The sequence below is a fragment of the Agrilus planipennis genome, unplaced genomic scaffold, assembly GCF_000699045.2.
Source record: "Agrilus planipennis isolate EAB-ADULT unplaced genomic scaffold, Apla_2.0 scaffold4, whole genome shotgun sequence".
NCBI lineage: Eukaryota > Metazoa > Arthropoda > Insecta > Coleoptera > Buprestidae > Agrilus > Agrilus planipennis.
In genome coordinates, this window is record NW_020442463.1 from 3,034,009 (window position 1) to 3,051,181 (window position 17,173).

A 17,173-nucleotide genomic window follows, 5' to 3' on the forward strand; every position below is an offset into this window, starting at 1 on the left:
CTTTTTACTCAAGACCAAATCAATATTAATTTATAACCCTCTACTATTATTATGTTTAACAAAAACAATGGTTATTTCACACTTTTTGAAAATATGAATTTAGGACAAGATTTTATTTAAATTTTTATAGTTAATCAATATTTCTTTATATAACTACCACCTAATGTACACTGAATTTATTTAATTTACATTAATATTAAAATGGCCAAAGAATGATAAACAAAGTGAATCGGCCCCAGAGAGATATGTAAATAATTTTTTGAGGGTATATTGAGTTACGTTAATCCTGAACATTTTTAACTTCTATTTATTTTTGGTTTTGAATAAATCTAAAAAGTGGAAAATCAGAAAAAAAAATCTCAACAACGGCTTAACCGATTTAAATAAAATTTATACTTATACACATAATTTATGTGACATAAAGGTTTTATTCGAAAAAAAGTAACAGNATTATTTTTTGAGGGTATATTGGTACTCATGAAAATTTTAGACCTCTATCTATTTTTGGTTTTGAATAAATCCAAAAAGTGAAAAATCAGAAAATATCTTTTTCTCAAAAGCGGCTTAACCGCTTTGAATAAAATTTATACTTATAGACACAAGGGGCTTTATTCGAAAAAAAAAAATAACAGCTCATAATCTTTATAGTAATCATTAACGAAAGGCGATTTATCCGAAATAACTTTTTTCTTTACGATAACGTTCTAAAAGAATTTTGAAATAAATTTGTCATTTCCAAAATGCAGATTAGGGTTGCCACCCGTACTTTATTGTAAAGTATTGTACTCTATTTCGACTGTGCATACGTTATACTTTACAAGACACATAAAGTACGCAAAAATACTTTATTTAAGGTCTTAAGTAAACATCGTAATTTTGGAAGCGATTATTCGAAATTCAGAGTACTTTTACATCAATAATAGATATTGCACAGAAAAATGGCAAGCCATATTTACGGAACAACCTGATTATCCAAATCTGTTCAAAGTAGTGTCACTTTTGCTGTCCGTTCCGGCCACTTCAGCATTTACAGAAAGAGTATTCCGAGTATTCTATTCTCCATAATGAATGCAAAGTGGCGGGACGACAGTAACCCTAATCCAGATATACCTCTGGGACCGATTCACTATGCTTATCGTCTTATGGCCTTTATACAAAACTAAAATCTTTAGTGAAAGTTTATAGTCAAAGGCGTATCAATTCCATATTTTTTTTATGTGACTCAGATATTTGGTCTGTTTGTCAACATAAGCCGAAATTTTCGTACAGATGCTAGATGGTAAATACGTCTGCCATTTCTAAGTGACGAACCGTCCTGCCATCTGACAGAAACAACACCTACTAAATTTTCCGGCCGCAATGGTCCATTAGAAATAAAACACTTTTTTCAATATTGTTTTTGAAAGGACACTGTTAAGTGCTTAATATTTATTTATTGGTTTTTATTAATTATAAATTCTGCTATCAACCTTGATGGCGCCAAATTTTTTATTTTAAACTAATTTTACCTTATTTTAGTATATTGTAGATATCCTATATTTTATATTTTGATCTTTAAAAGTATTGCAACTGTCGCTTTTTTTAAATAACTACAAGACCATGGGTAAAATTGGTTATCAATTTTTAATAAGAATTAAAAAAAAATAAACAATTACCTACCTATTTATATCAGAATTTAGAAACCTTTTCTAATAAAACTGGCACTAATTGTAAATTGCAAACAGATTTCCTTGTCAAATGTTATAGAATCTTTTTGTAATTTATTTAATAGTTCTCATAATCTTATTGATTTGTCAGTATTTATTACACAAACATTTAAAGATATCATACATTACGTTATTGGCTTTGGCCTATGTAATTATCTATAGGTTCATATTTCCATTCAGTTTCTTTTAAATAATCTAATTGTTTTCTAAGGTTCTTAATTCGTTCTTGATGAAGATCTACAAAGCTTTTCACCACACTGTTATGGAGGATTTCGTTGAATTCTGTTTCCTTTATTAGTAACGAATTAACTGGTTTTTGGTCATCTGCTTCATGACTGGTACATGGAAGAATAGTTTTATTGTTTATTGTGGAAGACATTTCACACAATTTTTGGTTATTGTTGTTAAAATTAGGTAACTACATAAATATATCACATGTACTTTAAAACAATTATAAGATTTAAAAAAAACCTAAACCAAATAGAATTATGTTTTTTTATTAATTGTTAATGTTTATTTCGAAGTTCTTAATGTTAATAGGTTAAGGTGGGTTACATAGAATACTTCCGTCATAGATAATAATTTCCGTGCATACTATTATAGGAAGTGTCTCCTGTTTAGCCCGACCGTGTTTTTAAATCTTTTTAAAAGAATCTGCACGGACCCACATTCATAGAATCATCTTAGCGCTATTATTGTTTTTATATATACCCGAAAGTTGAAGGGAATAATGCTTAACAAAATTAGTAGAAATCTCACTTCCGTACTTCGATTAACAAAAGACAGGCACGGCTTTCAATCCGTAATCTTATGATCCTTTTTAACTTTATCAATCATAGATAATTTCAATTTTAGTCTATATAGAAGTCTTGTCACTTATAGATAAGTACCGACTTGTCATTATTTCCGGCTTTCACCCGTTTAGAGCGATGTCACACTTACTATCACTTACTATTAATGTCGCCAGTGTTTCTCATTGCAGTGACCGTGCAAAACTAGAAAAAGATATTCTGGGGAAAAATCGATAATAAGTCATCATCATCATCATAAGGTTATCAGTCGTAAGACTGGTTGGACACGTACCTCCACTCTTTCCTATCCTGAGCTAAACTTCGCATTTCCCTAAAACTAGAACAGCCCACATCCTTAACTATTTGCGAAGAGTAATCTAATCTAGGTCTACCTCTACCCCTCCTAACTCCTGTTTCTGCCTCTAATATNGTGTTGCGGTAGAGTTAGTATAGAGGTAGATGAGGATTATGCGCTCTGTTGTATCTCTACGGTTAAACCACTTGCATTTAAGTATGTATTGACCATTTTTATTTAAATACTGACTTTATTTGAATACTGACCATTTATATTTCAATACTAACTGTTTATGTTTAAATACTGATCACCAAAGGGGATACTGACCATATAGATTTAAAAAATAGCCAAAAGGAATTGAAATACTAACCAGTAAAACAAAAGCCCCTAATTATTAATGCATTTGATTAATAAATAGGCATATGAAAGATGTTTTACATGTCATTACATACATTTTGTTTTTGAGTATATACTCGAGGAACTACAACAAAATTCACAAATGTCCTATTTAATTAAAATTTCAATTGTGTACGGAGGAAGGTAAAAAGAAAACACGTAGTTTAACATATTGCAACTTTGCATTTGCCATTTTCCTGATAAAAGAAACTTTTCCTTAAATTATAATTTAAAATAAATATCACCTTTTCTAAAGTCGATAATCTAAATTATTAACTAGCTGCGTTGCATGGAAATAGGATTACTTAATCAAGAACTAGGTAATTAGATTATGTTATATAAATGTGCAAGTAATCAAAAATTTTCCAAAAACATCAAAAAGTAATCAAAAAAGAGGTATACTTATGCTGTATCATATACGTATACATACACAAAATCTTTACCTTTTTTAAAACTGGTACCCATTACAAAAAGGTAAATATTGAATAGTTTAGTAAAGAATGCAGTTTATGAAATATCGAATCATAATTATTTATAAGGTTGTTGAAGATAGGTTTAAATAGCCAAAAATATAAATTTCTCTTGCTTATTTTGTCTATATTTGTTTGTAAGATGTTTAAATACTTACTACGTGCTAATTAAACGAAATCCATTCATTGATCGTAGTGAATGTTTGTGAAGAGAAAAGATAAAATTTACGATAATTTTGATTTTCGTTGGTGTTAAGTTAAATAAACCTTTATTTCACAAATAACTATACATTTTGCTGCTCTTCTCCTTTCAGACGCTGGTGGTTGCCTATCATTAGCCAACAGAAAATATTAAAGTTAAATTTTTAATATACATTTAAATTATTTTCACGTGTGCTAATTATTTTGAAAGCATGAAAATTTGTAACGTAAATCATTTTATTTGTGACTAAATAATCAATTAGTGTTTGAACATTTAATTTATAGACACCTCATCACCTAAAAGATTACCATATTATTTAAAAACATTCGAATGAAAATAACCGGTTATTAACGAAATAAATCAACCGGCTATATCTATTACTGTAACTTGACTTTGGTATTTACCCATGTATTTACCATGACATAATAAATAGTAATAATATTGAAACCAAGCTCAAGGCCGCCAAGACAAAGGGGCCCATATCAAGGTTGAAAATGAAAAAACGAGTATTTTGATTAATTTTAGTTATGATAAGATTAAGATTTTAGTATAATAATAGTCGTTGAGTTTAGTGCTTGTATTTTTGATGTGTTGTTAATAATTAGTAAATTTTTACGTTCAGTATGTCTAACATAAAGTCCAAAAACAATTTCATGTCTAGTAGGTAATTTAAATAATTCTTATTGAACTTAAAATGCGTTACTTATAAAATATGGCAGGATCTAGAGAAGAAAAATGTGAAAATTTAAATCAAAGTGAAACGTTGCTTGAAGAAACTTTTTACGTTTTATCTAAGAAGAAATCAGTCTTCCGTGTAAAACTTTCAAAATTAGGGTTATGTTTAATAAATGAAAGCGAAGAATTAATAAAGGAACAGTTGATTTCGATTAATGATATAATAGGATGCCGTTGTTTACGAAGTAAAAAGCAGAACCATATTTACGGAACAACCTGATTATCCAAATCTGTTCAAAGTAGTGTCACTTTTGCTGTCCGTTCCGGCCACTTCAGCATTTACAGAAAGAGTATTCCGAGTATTCTATTCTCCATAATGAATGCAAAGTGGCGGGACGACAGTAACCCTAATCCAGATATACCTCTGGGACCGATTCACTATGCTTATCGTCTTATGGCCTTTATACAAAACTAAAATCTTTAGTGAAAGTTTATAGTCAAAGGCGTATCAATTCCATATTTTTTTTATGTGACTCAGATATTTGGTCTGTTTGTCAACATAAACCGAAATTTTCATACGGAAGGGAGATGGTAGGTACGTCTCCCACTTCTACGTGACGAAACTTGTGCCCGCCCGATAACTCGACAATGTCGATTCTCGACCGTCCTGCCATCTCATAGAAATAACACCTACTAAATTTTCCGGCCGCAATGGCCCATTAGAAATATAGTTCTATATACGTCTCTCTTNAAAAAACGAGTATTTTGATTAATTTTAGTTATGATAAGATTAAGATTTTAGTATAATAATAGTCGTTGAGTTTAGTGCTTGTATTTTTGATGTGTTGTTAATAATTAGTAAATTTTTACGTTCAGTATGTCTAACATAAAGTCCAAAAACAATTTCATGTCTAGTAGGTAATTTAAATAATTCTTATTGAACTTAAAATGCGTTACTTATAAAATATGGCAGGATCTAGAGAAGAAAAATGTGAAAATTTAAATCAAAGTGAAACGTTGCTTGAAGAAACTTTTTACGTTTTATCTAAGAAGAAATCAGTCTTCCGTGTAAAACTTTCAAAATTAGGGTTATGTTTAATAAATGAAAGCGAAGAATTAATAAAGGAACAGTTGATTTCGATTAATGATATAATAGGATGCCGTTGTTTACGAAGTAAAAAGCAGAAAAACAGTTGTGCATGTCAGTCTTTAGCACGAACAAGTTCTATTAAAGTGGTTGATGAAAAATCTGGTGATCATGATGATGAAGATATAAGTGCTTATTTGTATATCTATGCATACATTCTACAAAATAATGGAAGTAACATACATAGGGATCGAACAATAATAACTTTACGTTTTCGATCATTTGATAAGTATGAGGATAATTATAAAGAAGCGCAGAGATGGAGAACAGTTATAAAGAAACTATTAAATGGTGAATCAATTGAGAAAAAGAATATTTTCGAATTTGGGGCAATTATTCCATTGAAAGAGGACAGGAGACTTCTGTTTTTATTAAATCCTAAGAGTGGAGCAGGACGAGGTCGTGCTCTCTTTCAGAAAAAAGTAGTTCCTATCTTGCAAGAAGCTGAGGTTCCTTATGATTTGCAAATAACAAAATATGCAAACTATGCTCGAGAATTTATGAGAACTGCTAATGTTTTTCAGTGGACCACAGTTGTTGCTGTAAGTTAATTATATTTATTCATATCTTTCTTTACTGAAGTATAGGTACATTTAAAATTGCTTTCATTTTATCGTTTTATCAGAACAAAAGAGACACTAGGATTTTTTGTATTGTTTTATCTGTATGTATAACATAATTGAGTATTATAAGTAAAAATTAATTAACTGTAAGGAATGATTAAATTTTTTTAAAAATAAACTGATAAAATTATCAATTTTGTGGATATAGTATTTATCTACAGAATTTGTAAAAGCTTGTGTTTATCTATAATTACCCGTGTCGTTTTTATACTACTATTTTAATACATATTTCCATAGGTGCAAATATGTATAATTGCTTATATTTAATTTTTTTTGAAAATTTTTTACTTTTTTTGTAGAAATATTGAAACACAATACTATACATAGGTACACAGGTATATGTGTGAAGGATATTATATAGGTTCAATATAAAAATGCATTGAAAGTATACTCAATCAACTCAGCTCAAAAGTTTTTTTGTAATGATTTATGTATAAGTAGAATTGTTTATTTACTTTCATAAATAATAATTTATAAGTATTTTGAATTGAAAATTGTTCAGGTCGACTTTCTTCTGAACATATTTGAAGCACTCACAATCAGTTTAGTTGCAAATTTAAAAGATGAAAAGTTACATTGGATTATAGCCATTGATCTTTTTATCGTTTGAATCCCGATTAGTAAAATTTTTGGTCAAGGTCTAGATGATGACTCCCACCCCGAAGGGGGTGAGGATGGGGGTATCGAAGGAGGAGGTCTCCCCCACTACTGTACCAAAAAAAAGTTCGTGGCGGTCTCACCCCCATAAAAAGTTATAGAGGTTCAAAGTTAATAAATATGCCAATTTTTATACATTTCTAGGCTTGTAAATATTTATATAGTCATTCTTAAACAATATTCAAAGGTAAGATTAATGGAAAAATACATAAAAATATTGAGAAAGTTATATAAAACATTATTTAAATATCTTTATCAATAGGGTAGGTTAGGTTATTGGGTTTTGTTCAAGTGACCACCCCCTTTTTTATTGAATTTTATTTGAATTATAGTGTATGTAAATTGTCAAAACAATCAACTTTCAACCCCTATATCTTTTTATGGGGATGAGACCGCGGCAAATTTTTTATGGGGTTTTACTCAGGTGACCACCCTCTTTCGTTCCCCCCCTACCCCTATTTCCATCTAGCCCCCATAACTTTTTATGGGGGTGAGACCGCCACGAACTTTTTATGGTACAGTGGTGGGGGAGACCTCATCTGTCGATCCTTCGGGGGTGGGGGCCATCATCTAGACATTTACCAAATTTTTAATTAATTTTTAATAATTTTTTGAAGACTGTTGAATTTAAGTATAAAATATTTTTATTAAANTATGTATAAGTAAATATAACAAAAAGGTTGGAGTAAAATAGCTTTTAATGCATTCACGTTATATCGATACGGGATAGCAAGAGTTGCGACTATACAGTACGCATGCGTAACAATGGGCTTCTCGCCAGCGTTCTCTTTCCTAGTGTTGCGGTAGAGTTAGTATAGAGGTAGATGAGGATTATGCGCTCTGTTGTATCTCTACGGTTAAACCACTTGCATTTAAGTATGTATTGACCATTTTTATTTAAATACTGACTTTATTTGAATACTGACCATTTATATTTCAATACTAACTGTTTATGTTTAAATACTGATCACCAAAGGGGATACTGACCATATAGATTTAAAAAATAGCCAAAAGGAATTGAAATACTAACCAGTAAAACAAAAGCCCCTAATTATTAATGCATTTGATTAATAAATAGGCATATGAAAGATGTTTTACATGTCATTACATACATTTTGTTTTTGAGTATATACTCGAGGAACTACAACAAAATTCACAAATGTCCTATTTAATTAAAATTTCAATTGTGTACGGAGGAAGGTAAAAAGAAAACACGTAGTTTAACATATTGCAACTTTGCATTTGCCATTTTCCTGATAAAAGAAACTTTTCCTTAAATTATAATTTAAAATAAATATCACCTTTTCTAAAGTCGATAATCTAAATTATTAACTAGCTGCGTTGCATGGAAATAGGATTACTTAATCAAGAACTAGGTAATTAGATTATGTTATATAAATGTGCAAGTAATCAAAAATTTTCCAAAAACATCAAAAAGTAATCAAAAAAGAGGTATACTTATGCTGTATCATATACGTATACATACACAAAATCTTTACCTTTTTTAAAACTGGTACCCATTACAAAAAGGTAAATATTGAATAGTTTAGTAAAGAATGCAGTTTATGAAATATCGAATGAAATTAAGTATAAAATATTTTTATTAAACATAATGTGATGTATTTTTAAATTTTACATTAAAGCTTTAACATTCTGTTTTTTTGTTTGTTTCTCATCTTAGTGGAAATGTTTCAATGATGAAATGATTTTATTGCAAGTTTGACAGAGTTTGTAATTAATCGTTGGTGTGTATTAGTAAGTAATTTTTGATTACTTAGCCACTTACAAAATTGTATGCCAAAATATCTGATAGAACTCTGACTATCTGTATATTATTGGAAATTTTTCGTGGAGTTCAGATTTCTTTTGAAAAGCACTTTGTAGTTTTTTAATTAAAAAGGGGGCGGATGGAGTTATTGGTACTGATTTATTGCTATTTAAGACGCACATTCAGCGTGATGAAATAGCTGTATGTTGACGGTGACGTTTTCAGTAATTATAAAGTTGATATTTGTTTCCTTTACATTTTAGCAGTACTTTCTTTTATAGGTGGGAGGTGATGGTATATTATTCGAGGTCCTTAATGGTGTGTTTGAAAGACCCGACTGGTTGGAAGTTCTAAATCGCATTGTTTTTGCCATTATACCTAGTGGTTCGGGAAATGGGCTTGCTCGTACCATCGCACACCAGTTTTCTGAACCTTATCATCCACATCCAACTCTTGCCGCTACCTTAGCTTTAGTGAAGCGACATGTTGAACCGATGGATATTGTTCGAGTTGAGACACGTTCCAAAATTATGTTTTCATTCCTGTCGGCAGGTTGGGGTTTGCTTTCGGATATTGATATCGAAAGCGAAAGTTTACGAATGCTTGGTGGCCAGAGATTTACCTTATGGTCGCTAGCGCGACTCATAGGTTTACGTAGTTATACAGGAAAAGTATCCTACTTACCTCTCGATGAACGGCAACAGCAACAGTTACCAAAAATGAGTACAAAAACCTCGGTTGATCCTGCGAACGTGGATTTTCCTGATGAAGTTCTTTTAGAAACAGCAGAAATGCGTACTAGATTAGGTTCATGGTATAGCGCTGCTTCCCGCCGCAGTGCCTATTTCTCTATGGTTGGTAGTGTGTATCAGTCAACTACTGGAAGTAATAATGAGGAGGATGAGGAAAACGGCACTAAGACTCCTTTGGTGTATGGTCCTGGGTCTCAAGTGGCAGCACTGACCGCACCAGTTCCAGACAATTGGGTTTGTCTTGAAGGTCAGTTTGTTATGGTGCATGCATCCTACCAAAGTCATTTGGGTGAAGATTGCCTTTTTGCTCCTCGATCTAAATTGAATGATGGTATCATATGGTTGTTAATAGTGCATGCAAAAGCAACTCGATCGCAATTATTGCATTTTTTGCTGGGCCTAAGCACAGGAGCACACGCAACTTCGAAAGACGCAAGTGGAAGTATAGAGCTGGTACCTTGTCTGGCATTTCGCATCGAACCAGATGTAAGTGAACAAGGTTACATTACAGTGGATGGTGAGCATGTGGAATATGGCCCCATACAGGCTGAAATTTTCGCGGGATTATCTCGGATTTTGGTTCCATGATCGAAGGACCCCGGTGTTTGTGGAAACCCGGAAAGAAAAGCCAAAAAGAGGTCGTCGTTAGGTATTGTGGGATTGTTATCATCAGCGGAACCTCTTCTTGTGAGGATGGACAGTTTTTAAGAGAAGCCCGGATTTATATTTAGTGGTTTCCTTTAATTGCTTCATATTCACACATTTCTCATTACGACTTTAGTTGGATTGGTATTGGAGAAAGTTCGTTTACTAATATATTTTCCGGTAGGTAAGTTGTATTTACAGTTAAGTAAAAGGGATGACAAAAAATGCGTTTTATTTTTTTAATATGGTAATATTTAAACTTCTATTAAAACTGAGTGCTAGATCTTTCAACAAGATCTTAAAAAATGAAACAGTATCATAAATACCGCTAGCGCGATGTCAGAAGCGAGAGAGAATGGTGCCGAGAGGCTCAGGCCCGGCAGATCATCTTCGGCTCCGGTGGGTAGTTGACTTTACGCAATCTGGATGATTGAATAATGTTGAAACTATTATATGACACTACTAATACCAATTAATCAATTTTGCATTTTATATATCCTATTTCGCCTATATTTTTCATGTTGATCGTTTTGTTTAAGATTAACCCTTAACCCTTAATAGCTGATATTCCCGACTTAATGTTTCTAATAACGCGAGGAATTGTTTGCGCGGTTCAAAAGTAAGTAAACATTGGTACAAACATTTGCAAGTCACTTTGATAAAAGTAAAAGTATGTATAAGTAAATATAACAAAAAGGTTGGAGTAAAATAGCTTTTAATGCATTCACGTTATATCGATACGGGATAGCAAGAGTTGCGACTATACAGTACGCATGCGTAACAATGGGCTTCTCGCCAGCGTTCTCTTTCCTAGTGTTGCGGTAGAGTTAGTATAGAGGTAGATGAGGATTATGCGCTCTGTTGTATCTCTACGGTTAAACCACTTGCATTTAAGTATGTATTGACCATTTTTATTTAAATACTGACTTTATTTGAATACTGACCATTTATATTTCAATACTAACTGTTTATGTTTAAATACTGATCACCAAAGGGGATACTGACCATATAGATTTAAAAAATAGCCAAAAGGAATTGAAATACTAACCAGTAAAACAAAAGCCCCTAATTATTAATGCATTTGATTAATAAATAGGCATATGAAAGATGTTTTACACTGTATATTATTGGAAATTTTTCGTGGAGTTCAGATTTCTTTTGAAAAGCACTTTGTAGTTTTTTAATTAAAAAGGGGGCGGATGGAGTTATTGGTACTGATTTATTGCTATTTAAGACGCACATTCAGCGTGATGAAATAGCTGTATGTTGACGGTGACGTTTTCAGTAATTATAAAGTTGATATTTGTTTCCTTTACATTTTAGCAGTACTTTCTTTTATAGGTGGGAGGTGATGGTATATTATTCGAGGTCCTTAATGGTGTGTTTGAAAGACCCGACTGGTTGGAAGTTCTAAATCGCATTGTTTTTGCCATTATACCTAGTGGTTCGGGAAATGGGCTTGCTCGTACCATCGCACACCAGTTTTCTGAACCTTATCATCCACATCCAACTCTTGCCGCTACCTTAGCTTTAGTGAAGCGACATGTTGAACCGATGGATATTGTTCGAGTTGAGACACGTTCCAAAATTATGTTTTCATTCCTGTCGGCAGGTTGGGGTTTGCTTTCGGATATTGATATCGAAAGCGAAAGTTTACGAATGCTTGGTGGCCAGAGATTTACCTTATGGTCGCTAGCGCGACTCATAGGTTTACGTAGTTATACAGGAAAAGTATCCTACTTACCTCTCGATGAACGGCAACAGCAACAGTTACCAAAAATGAGTACAAAAACCTCGGTTGATCCTGCGAACGTGGATTTTCCTGATGAAGTTCTTTTAGAAACAGCAGAAATGCGTACTAGATTAGGTTCATGGTATAGCGCTGCTTCCCGCCGCAGTGCCTATTTCTCTATGGTTGGTAGTGTGTATCAGTCAACTACTGGAAGNATAATTATTGAAATACGGCATGCAGCTTAAAACATTTTTTGTTTTATCTTTGATTATGTTAACACAAGGAAATATTATTTTCAATGAAACAAACGCGATAGTTACAAATTGTTTAGCAATTAGTAAATTAATTGTAATCAGGCCTAGCTAAGAAAATGCTGACGCTCGTTTCTCTGATTCCTATGTGGTCTTTTTAAAATTATTATATGTAGCTTTAAAACATTTGCTATTTTTAATTTTATTAACTAATTTTTTACAAGGGGTCGCTTTATCGTCTGCGAGCAGATACATCTAACTCATAATCCCCCCCCCCCGTCGCTAGGCCTGCTTGTAATAGTTGAGATACGTATTAGCTCGATGTTTATAAAATATTGCAACTATTATACATAATATTTATTACGGTTTATTTATTTAAAGTTCCTCACACAATTTTTATTTTTCGTTCTTTGAAAGCGGTTATATTTAGGACCAGTAGCTAAATAAAATGGCTAATATATTATTTGGGTTAGATAATAATATGTATAAATTGCCTAAAATATTGTACATTTTTGTAGTCAACTTAATTAGAAGATGTTATAAATAATGTATATATATATTTCTTGTTTAAATGCTTTTTCTTTTGAAAAATAAATCACTGCTTCTAATTAAGTTTTTCCTAGTAAATTAGGGGAAATTATTAAGCAAATTATTTTTGTGTAAATGACAAGTTTGCCAATGTCAAATTTTCTTCCTTTTAAAATTGCTGTGCTATTTAATGACATTCCATTTTTAATTAGATATGTAGTGGTACTTTGCTTTTGTATTTAAAACATTTAGTTTCAGACGTTGCTCAATATGTACTGTATATAAGCTATAAGAAACGACGGCATATTTTTGGGCAGAATTTTTTTTTCATTATACTGTTATGTTATAAAATTGTAGATATTTCTTTATGGATCCTCTCTGTAAGGTTACTACCTAGTACTTGCGAACTTTGTAAAATTTAAGTAATTTGTGATTTGATTTTATACTCTGTTATACTAATGTTATGGTTTATATTTGTAGTAAACCAGTCAAAAAAAAGTGAAGTGAAGATTTTTGGTTTGTAACTTATACAAGCTTTATAGGCGATGTTCTGATTTTGTTTTATTAACGTTTTATTTAATTTTTATTATCATAGTAAAAAGGGGTCGATTGCGACAATTTATTACTTATTATTTTTGGAAATTGCAGATACTAATAATAAATAGCCCTAAAGGTAAACAAAAATGCTGTTAAGATATACTTGAGTTTGGTATTACAGAACACCTTAAAATGTAACATTCACTTTTTACTAAAAAAAAAGGCTAGAAAAAACGATTTCAATCACAGAAAAAAAATCACAATTTGATTTACAAGGTGCGATTTTCCCAAGTACATAAAAATTTATGAAAATTCCTCATTTTTTTTTAAATGAAATAAAATGAATAACTATCTGTATGTTTCATATAAAACTCTCTTTAATTTTTTTATTAAAATTAAGTTATTTATGTCATCTGATTGGTTGTATTTATTGCAATCATTTACAAGTTTCTTCATTTCTTTTTTCTTTGACTGGTCTTTAGGGGAAGTAATGGGACGTGGTGGCAATTGTTTTGTTCACATTTATCTTTTCTCAGGAAGAAATATAATAAGATTATTGTAAAATCTAAATTGTTGTGTTATGTACAGTGTAAATTTACTTTTTTATGTCAAGTGGCTTTGTTACTATTGATTGTAATGGGCTGTGATATATATATACTTCGTAACTATTTGTTTTTGGACTACCTACTTTCACATATGAAATATGTTGTTAAAATGTTGGCTGTTTTGTTATTTGCCTTTAAACTGTTACTGATATTTTGAAAAGAATAAAATTTCAAGTTTATGTAATGTGTTACTTTTGTTATAATAAGATACACATTAGAAGGTTTTAACTCCTTAAATAATAATTATTACAAGTAATGATATATGTATAAAATTAAAATTATATTTTAAATTCCTGGAGCTCTGTTAACAACTTTGTCATTTGGTCGTCAACCTCTTCACCATACTTGATAGAATGCTTCATTAGTTCTAAATCATCAACATTCTCTCTGTGATGGCCCCATTTGACGGCTTCTTTGTGCTTCCATAACGAAATCATTATGTCGATAATCTAAAAAAATCATTAAAGTTTTAACTTGCTGTAACAATAACATGCTTACGTTATATTTTAGTTTCATATTTCCAAAAAATTAATCGAGTTTAGTTCCAAATAATTAGGCATGAATTCCATATAATCAGATTAGATGGATTTTCAGAAGGTTACCGTAATTTAAAATTGAGTTCTAATTAAAGAACTCTTTTTTTCAGTTATTTAAACTGAACATTCTAAGTATGGTAACAAAGGTTTTTATGATAATTTTAATTGCTTGTCTAAAGTGACATCTTCATACAGTGGTTGACTAAATTATTAATTAATTTAATTACAATTACCAGAAGTAAAGTTTATTATTGATTATCATAACTGTTTGTTAAAAAAACTTGTAATTCACAATTAGAAACATCGCATTAACTTGCGAATTGTTAACTGTATGTACATGAAATGTTTTGAAGGAGCAATTCTAGTTATGTAATTTTTTTTGGATCATGTGATAGTATATTGAATGATACTGCTGGAAAGATGCGTCAAAAATAAGTTACCTTCCTTACTTCTAAAATTAAAATTTTGAAAAGTGCAGTTTCCATTAAGTTAAACGAAACATTACAGAAAAAAAATATTTTAGGTTTCCGTATAAAATATAAAGGAAGAATCAGTGACTTCCGAATTTTCTACATTGTTGAATGTTTAATTATGAAAATAAACCGCGAATTTTCTGATCTCGTATGTTGAATTGAGTTACATATTCACGGAATAACCGTGATGTTTGCTTGCTCATTTGTGCTAATTTTCACTAATATGATCATATTACATATCTTAACTAATTGCAATTAGAAGAGCATAACGGAAAGAAAAACTGGGCCGAAAAATACGCCAGAAGTGACGAATTGATCTTTGCTGTAGTACAAATACGCATGGGATGCTAAACGAACTGTGCCTCCTAGTAATTATAGTTGAAGATACATAAATAGCAGTTAAGGTCATCATAAATATAAATAGTTTGAATTTTCAAAATTCATTTAAAGAACATAAATATTAGTTTTAATATACTTTACAACTTTCACCTTTACGACAACGTTTACATTACTTTCTGGTAATAAAAATGTTATTTTTTGTTTTATGCTAAAAATTTAGTCCTTTGTTATAATCCCCTTCAGTATTTGGTAATATTTTATGGAACGTCAGACTTTTTATTAAACTATACCCATCGACTGTGATGTATATATTGTGAATTCAAAACTAACTTTTGCAATGAAGAGTTGTTTTTGACTTTATGTCATTGTCTCATTTCAAACTGTTTACTGTCTTGAATTTGATTCTGCAAATTCATGCAAACATTAAAATTTTTGTATTATAACAAATTTTTTTAAATTTACAAACTTCACAATCATAAGTTTTTAAATTGAACATAAGACATTTACTTTTTTGGAGTTCATCATCATCATCATAAGGTCATCAGTCCTAAGACTGGTTGGACACGTACCTCCACTCTTTCCTATCCTGAGCTAAACTTCGCATTTCCCTAAAACTAGAACAGCCCACATCCTTAACTATTTGCGAACAGTAATCTAATCTAGGTCTACCTCTACCCCTCCTAACTCCTGTTTCTGCCTCTAATATGTCTCTGACTAGACCTTCATGCCTGAGAAGGTGTCCTACCAACCTATCTCGCCTATTTTTTATTGACTTCCTTTTGGAGTTAATAAAAAATATTACCTGTTGAAGCTGAGTTCGCAGTTGAATCATCTCTATTGTGCCTGATCTCCAACTGTGTCTTAAAATTTGAAGTTTACTTTCTGCAAGTTGAAGAGGATTTCTACCTTCCATATCTAAAGATCTCACATTGGCTCCAGCGTTTAGAAGTGTAGTTATAATTCGTAAATTGCTTGTACATGCTGCAAGATGCAATGGCGTGTTACCAACTATGTCCTGTTGGTTAGGGTCAGCTCCATGGTCCAACAGGAGTCTGACGACGTCACTATAGTCTCTGCTTACTGCCCAATGAAGTGCACTTCGACATTGAATGTCAGCAGTGTTTGGATCAACGTCTAATTCTAACAACTTTTGAACCATTTCTGTATTATTGGTTTGTGCAGCTGTGAGTAATCGACGCTGATTAATGCTCAATGATTTTGATTTTTTTACATAGTATTTTTTAAAACTTTTAAGTGAAGAATTACCAGAAAATTTACGTTTTGCTTTCGCCTTAAAATCGAAACGGGTCTGTGTTAGTTCTGTGTAAGGATACTCTTTTAATTCACTGTCACTATGAGACGACATCAGATATCGATTTCGAGCGCCGGATAGTTATTTTAAGTATTTACTTCCTTTAGATAGTTTGTAATGTATTTTCAAAATAATTCCTCTAATTATTTATACAACAATTTCAACATACATCGAACGGGATCAGTATAAATATATATATGTATATACACATAAATAAACAAAATAAAAACAAGTTGTCAGCTGATATTTCTGACAGTTGTAAATGTCAGTTGTTTGTTTTTGTAGTCACTGTGAGTCATTGTCCATAGATCTCATTGCATTGTAATTCTAGAGAACAGAGCACCATAGATTAGTGATACATAATACTTTCAGGACCGAAAAGTTATACCCCTAGTTTCTTTTTTCTAACTTTTTTAATTTTAAGTGTCTGTAATCGTGGTTCGTTCGTAATTGTTCGTCCGAAATAATTGTTTGTTCGTCTTTCGTTTAATTATAAAAAATTAAACTAATTTTCACTCTCAATTTAGCTCCCCCCCCGGTTTGTACAAAAAAGATTTTTTTACTTGAAATCGATTAATTAATATTCATTATTGTTTGTTTGATGATTATTTATGTTTATTTGATTATAAACAATGTTTAATTACAATTTTTTAAATATTTTCATTTAATTGACATGTGCTTTCAAACGTATAATCTCAAACATCAATGCACCTCAACGGGAATGCAGAATCAT

General features: G+C 31.2%; 3 protein-coding genes across 4 annotated transcripts; 2 read left to right on the forward strand and 1 right to left on the reverse strand.

Moving 5' to 3' along the window:
* The first annotated feature begins 5,299 nt into the window (after positions 1 to 5,299).
* On the forward strand, positions 5,300 to 11,177 carry LOC108745179 (sphingosine kinase 2). 2 transcript variants are annotated; one of them, XM_025980847.1, is made up of 2 exons: positions 5,300 to 6,224; positions 9,012 to 11,177. In XM_025980847.1, exons 1-2 carry the CDS (start codon positions 5,502 to 5,504, stop codon positions 10,068 to 10,070), a joined length of 1,782 nt encoding a protein of 593 aa, XP_025836632.1. In that variant the 5' UTR covers positions 5,300 to 5,501; the 3' UTR covers positions 10,071 to 11,177. The 2 variants fall into 2 exon arrangements, with proteins under 2 accessions (XP_025836632.1, XP_018336796.1); XM_018481294.2 differs by lacking the exon at positions 5,300 to 6,224 and adding an exon at positions 8,636 to 8,954.
* Positions 11,178 to 11,291: 114 nt separating this feature from the next.
* LOC112906570 (sphingosine kinase 1-like) lies at positions 11,292 to 12,104 on the forward strand. Its single transcript, XM_025980905.1, has 2 exons — positions 11,292 to 11,411; positions 11,469 to 12,104. The coding sequence occupies exons 1-2, from the start codon at positions 11,391 to 11,393 to the stop codon at positions 12,102 to 12,104; spliced, it is 657 nt and encodes a 218-aa protein (XP_025836690.1). The 5' UTR covers positions 11,292 to 11,390.
* A 1,748-nt stretch (positions 12,105 to 13,852) lies between these two features.
* LOC108745156 (ankyrin repeat domain-containing protein 54) lies at positions 13,853 to 16,697 on the reverse strand. The gene is made up of 2 exons (XM_018481258.2): positions 15,931 to 16,697; positions 13,853 to 14,229 (listed from the first exon to the last, which is right to left on the reverse strand). The coding sequence occupies exons 1-2, from the start codon at positions 16,492 to 16,494 to the stop codon at positions 14,059 to 14,061; spliced, it is 735 nt and encodes a 244-aa protein (XP_018336760.1). The 5' UTR covers positions 16,495 to 16,697; the 3' UTR covers positions 13,853 to 14,058.
* Between the last annotated feature and the right edge of the window lie 476 nt (positions 16,698 to 17,173).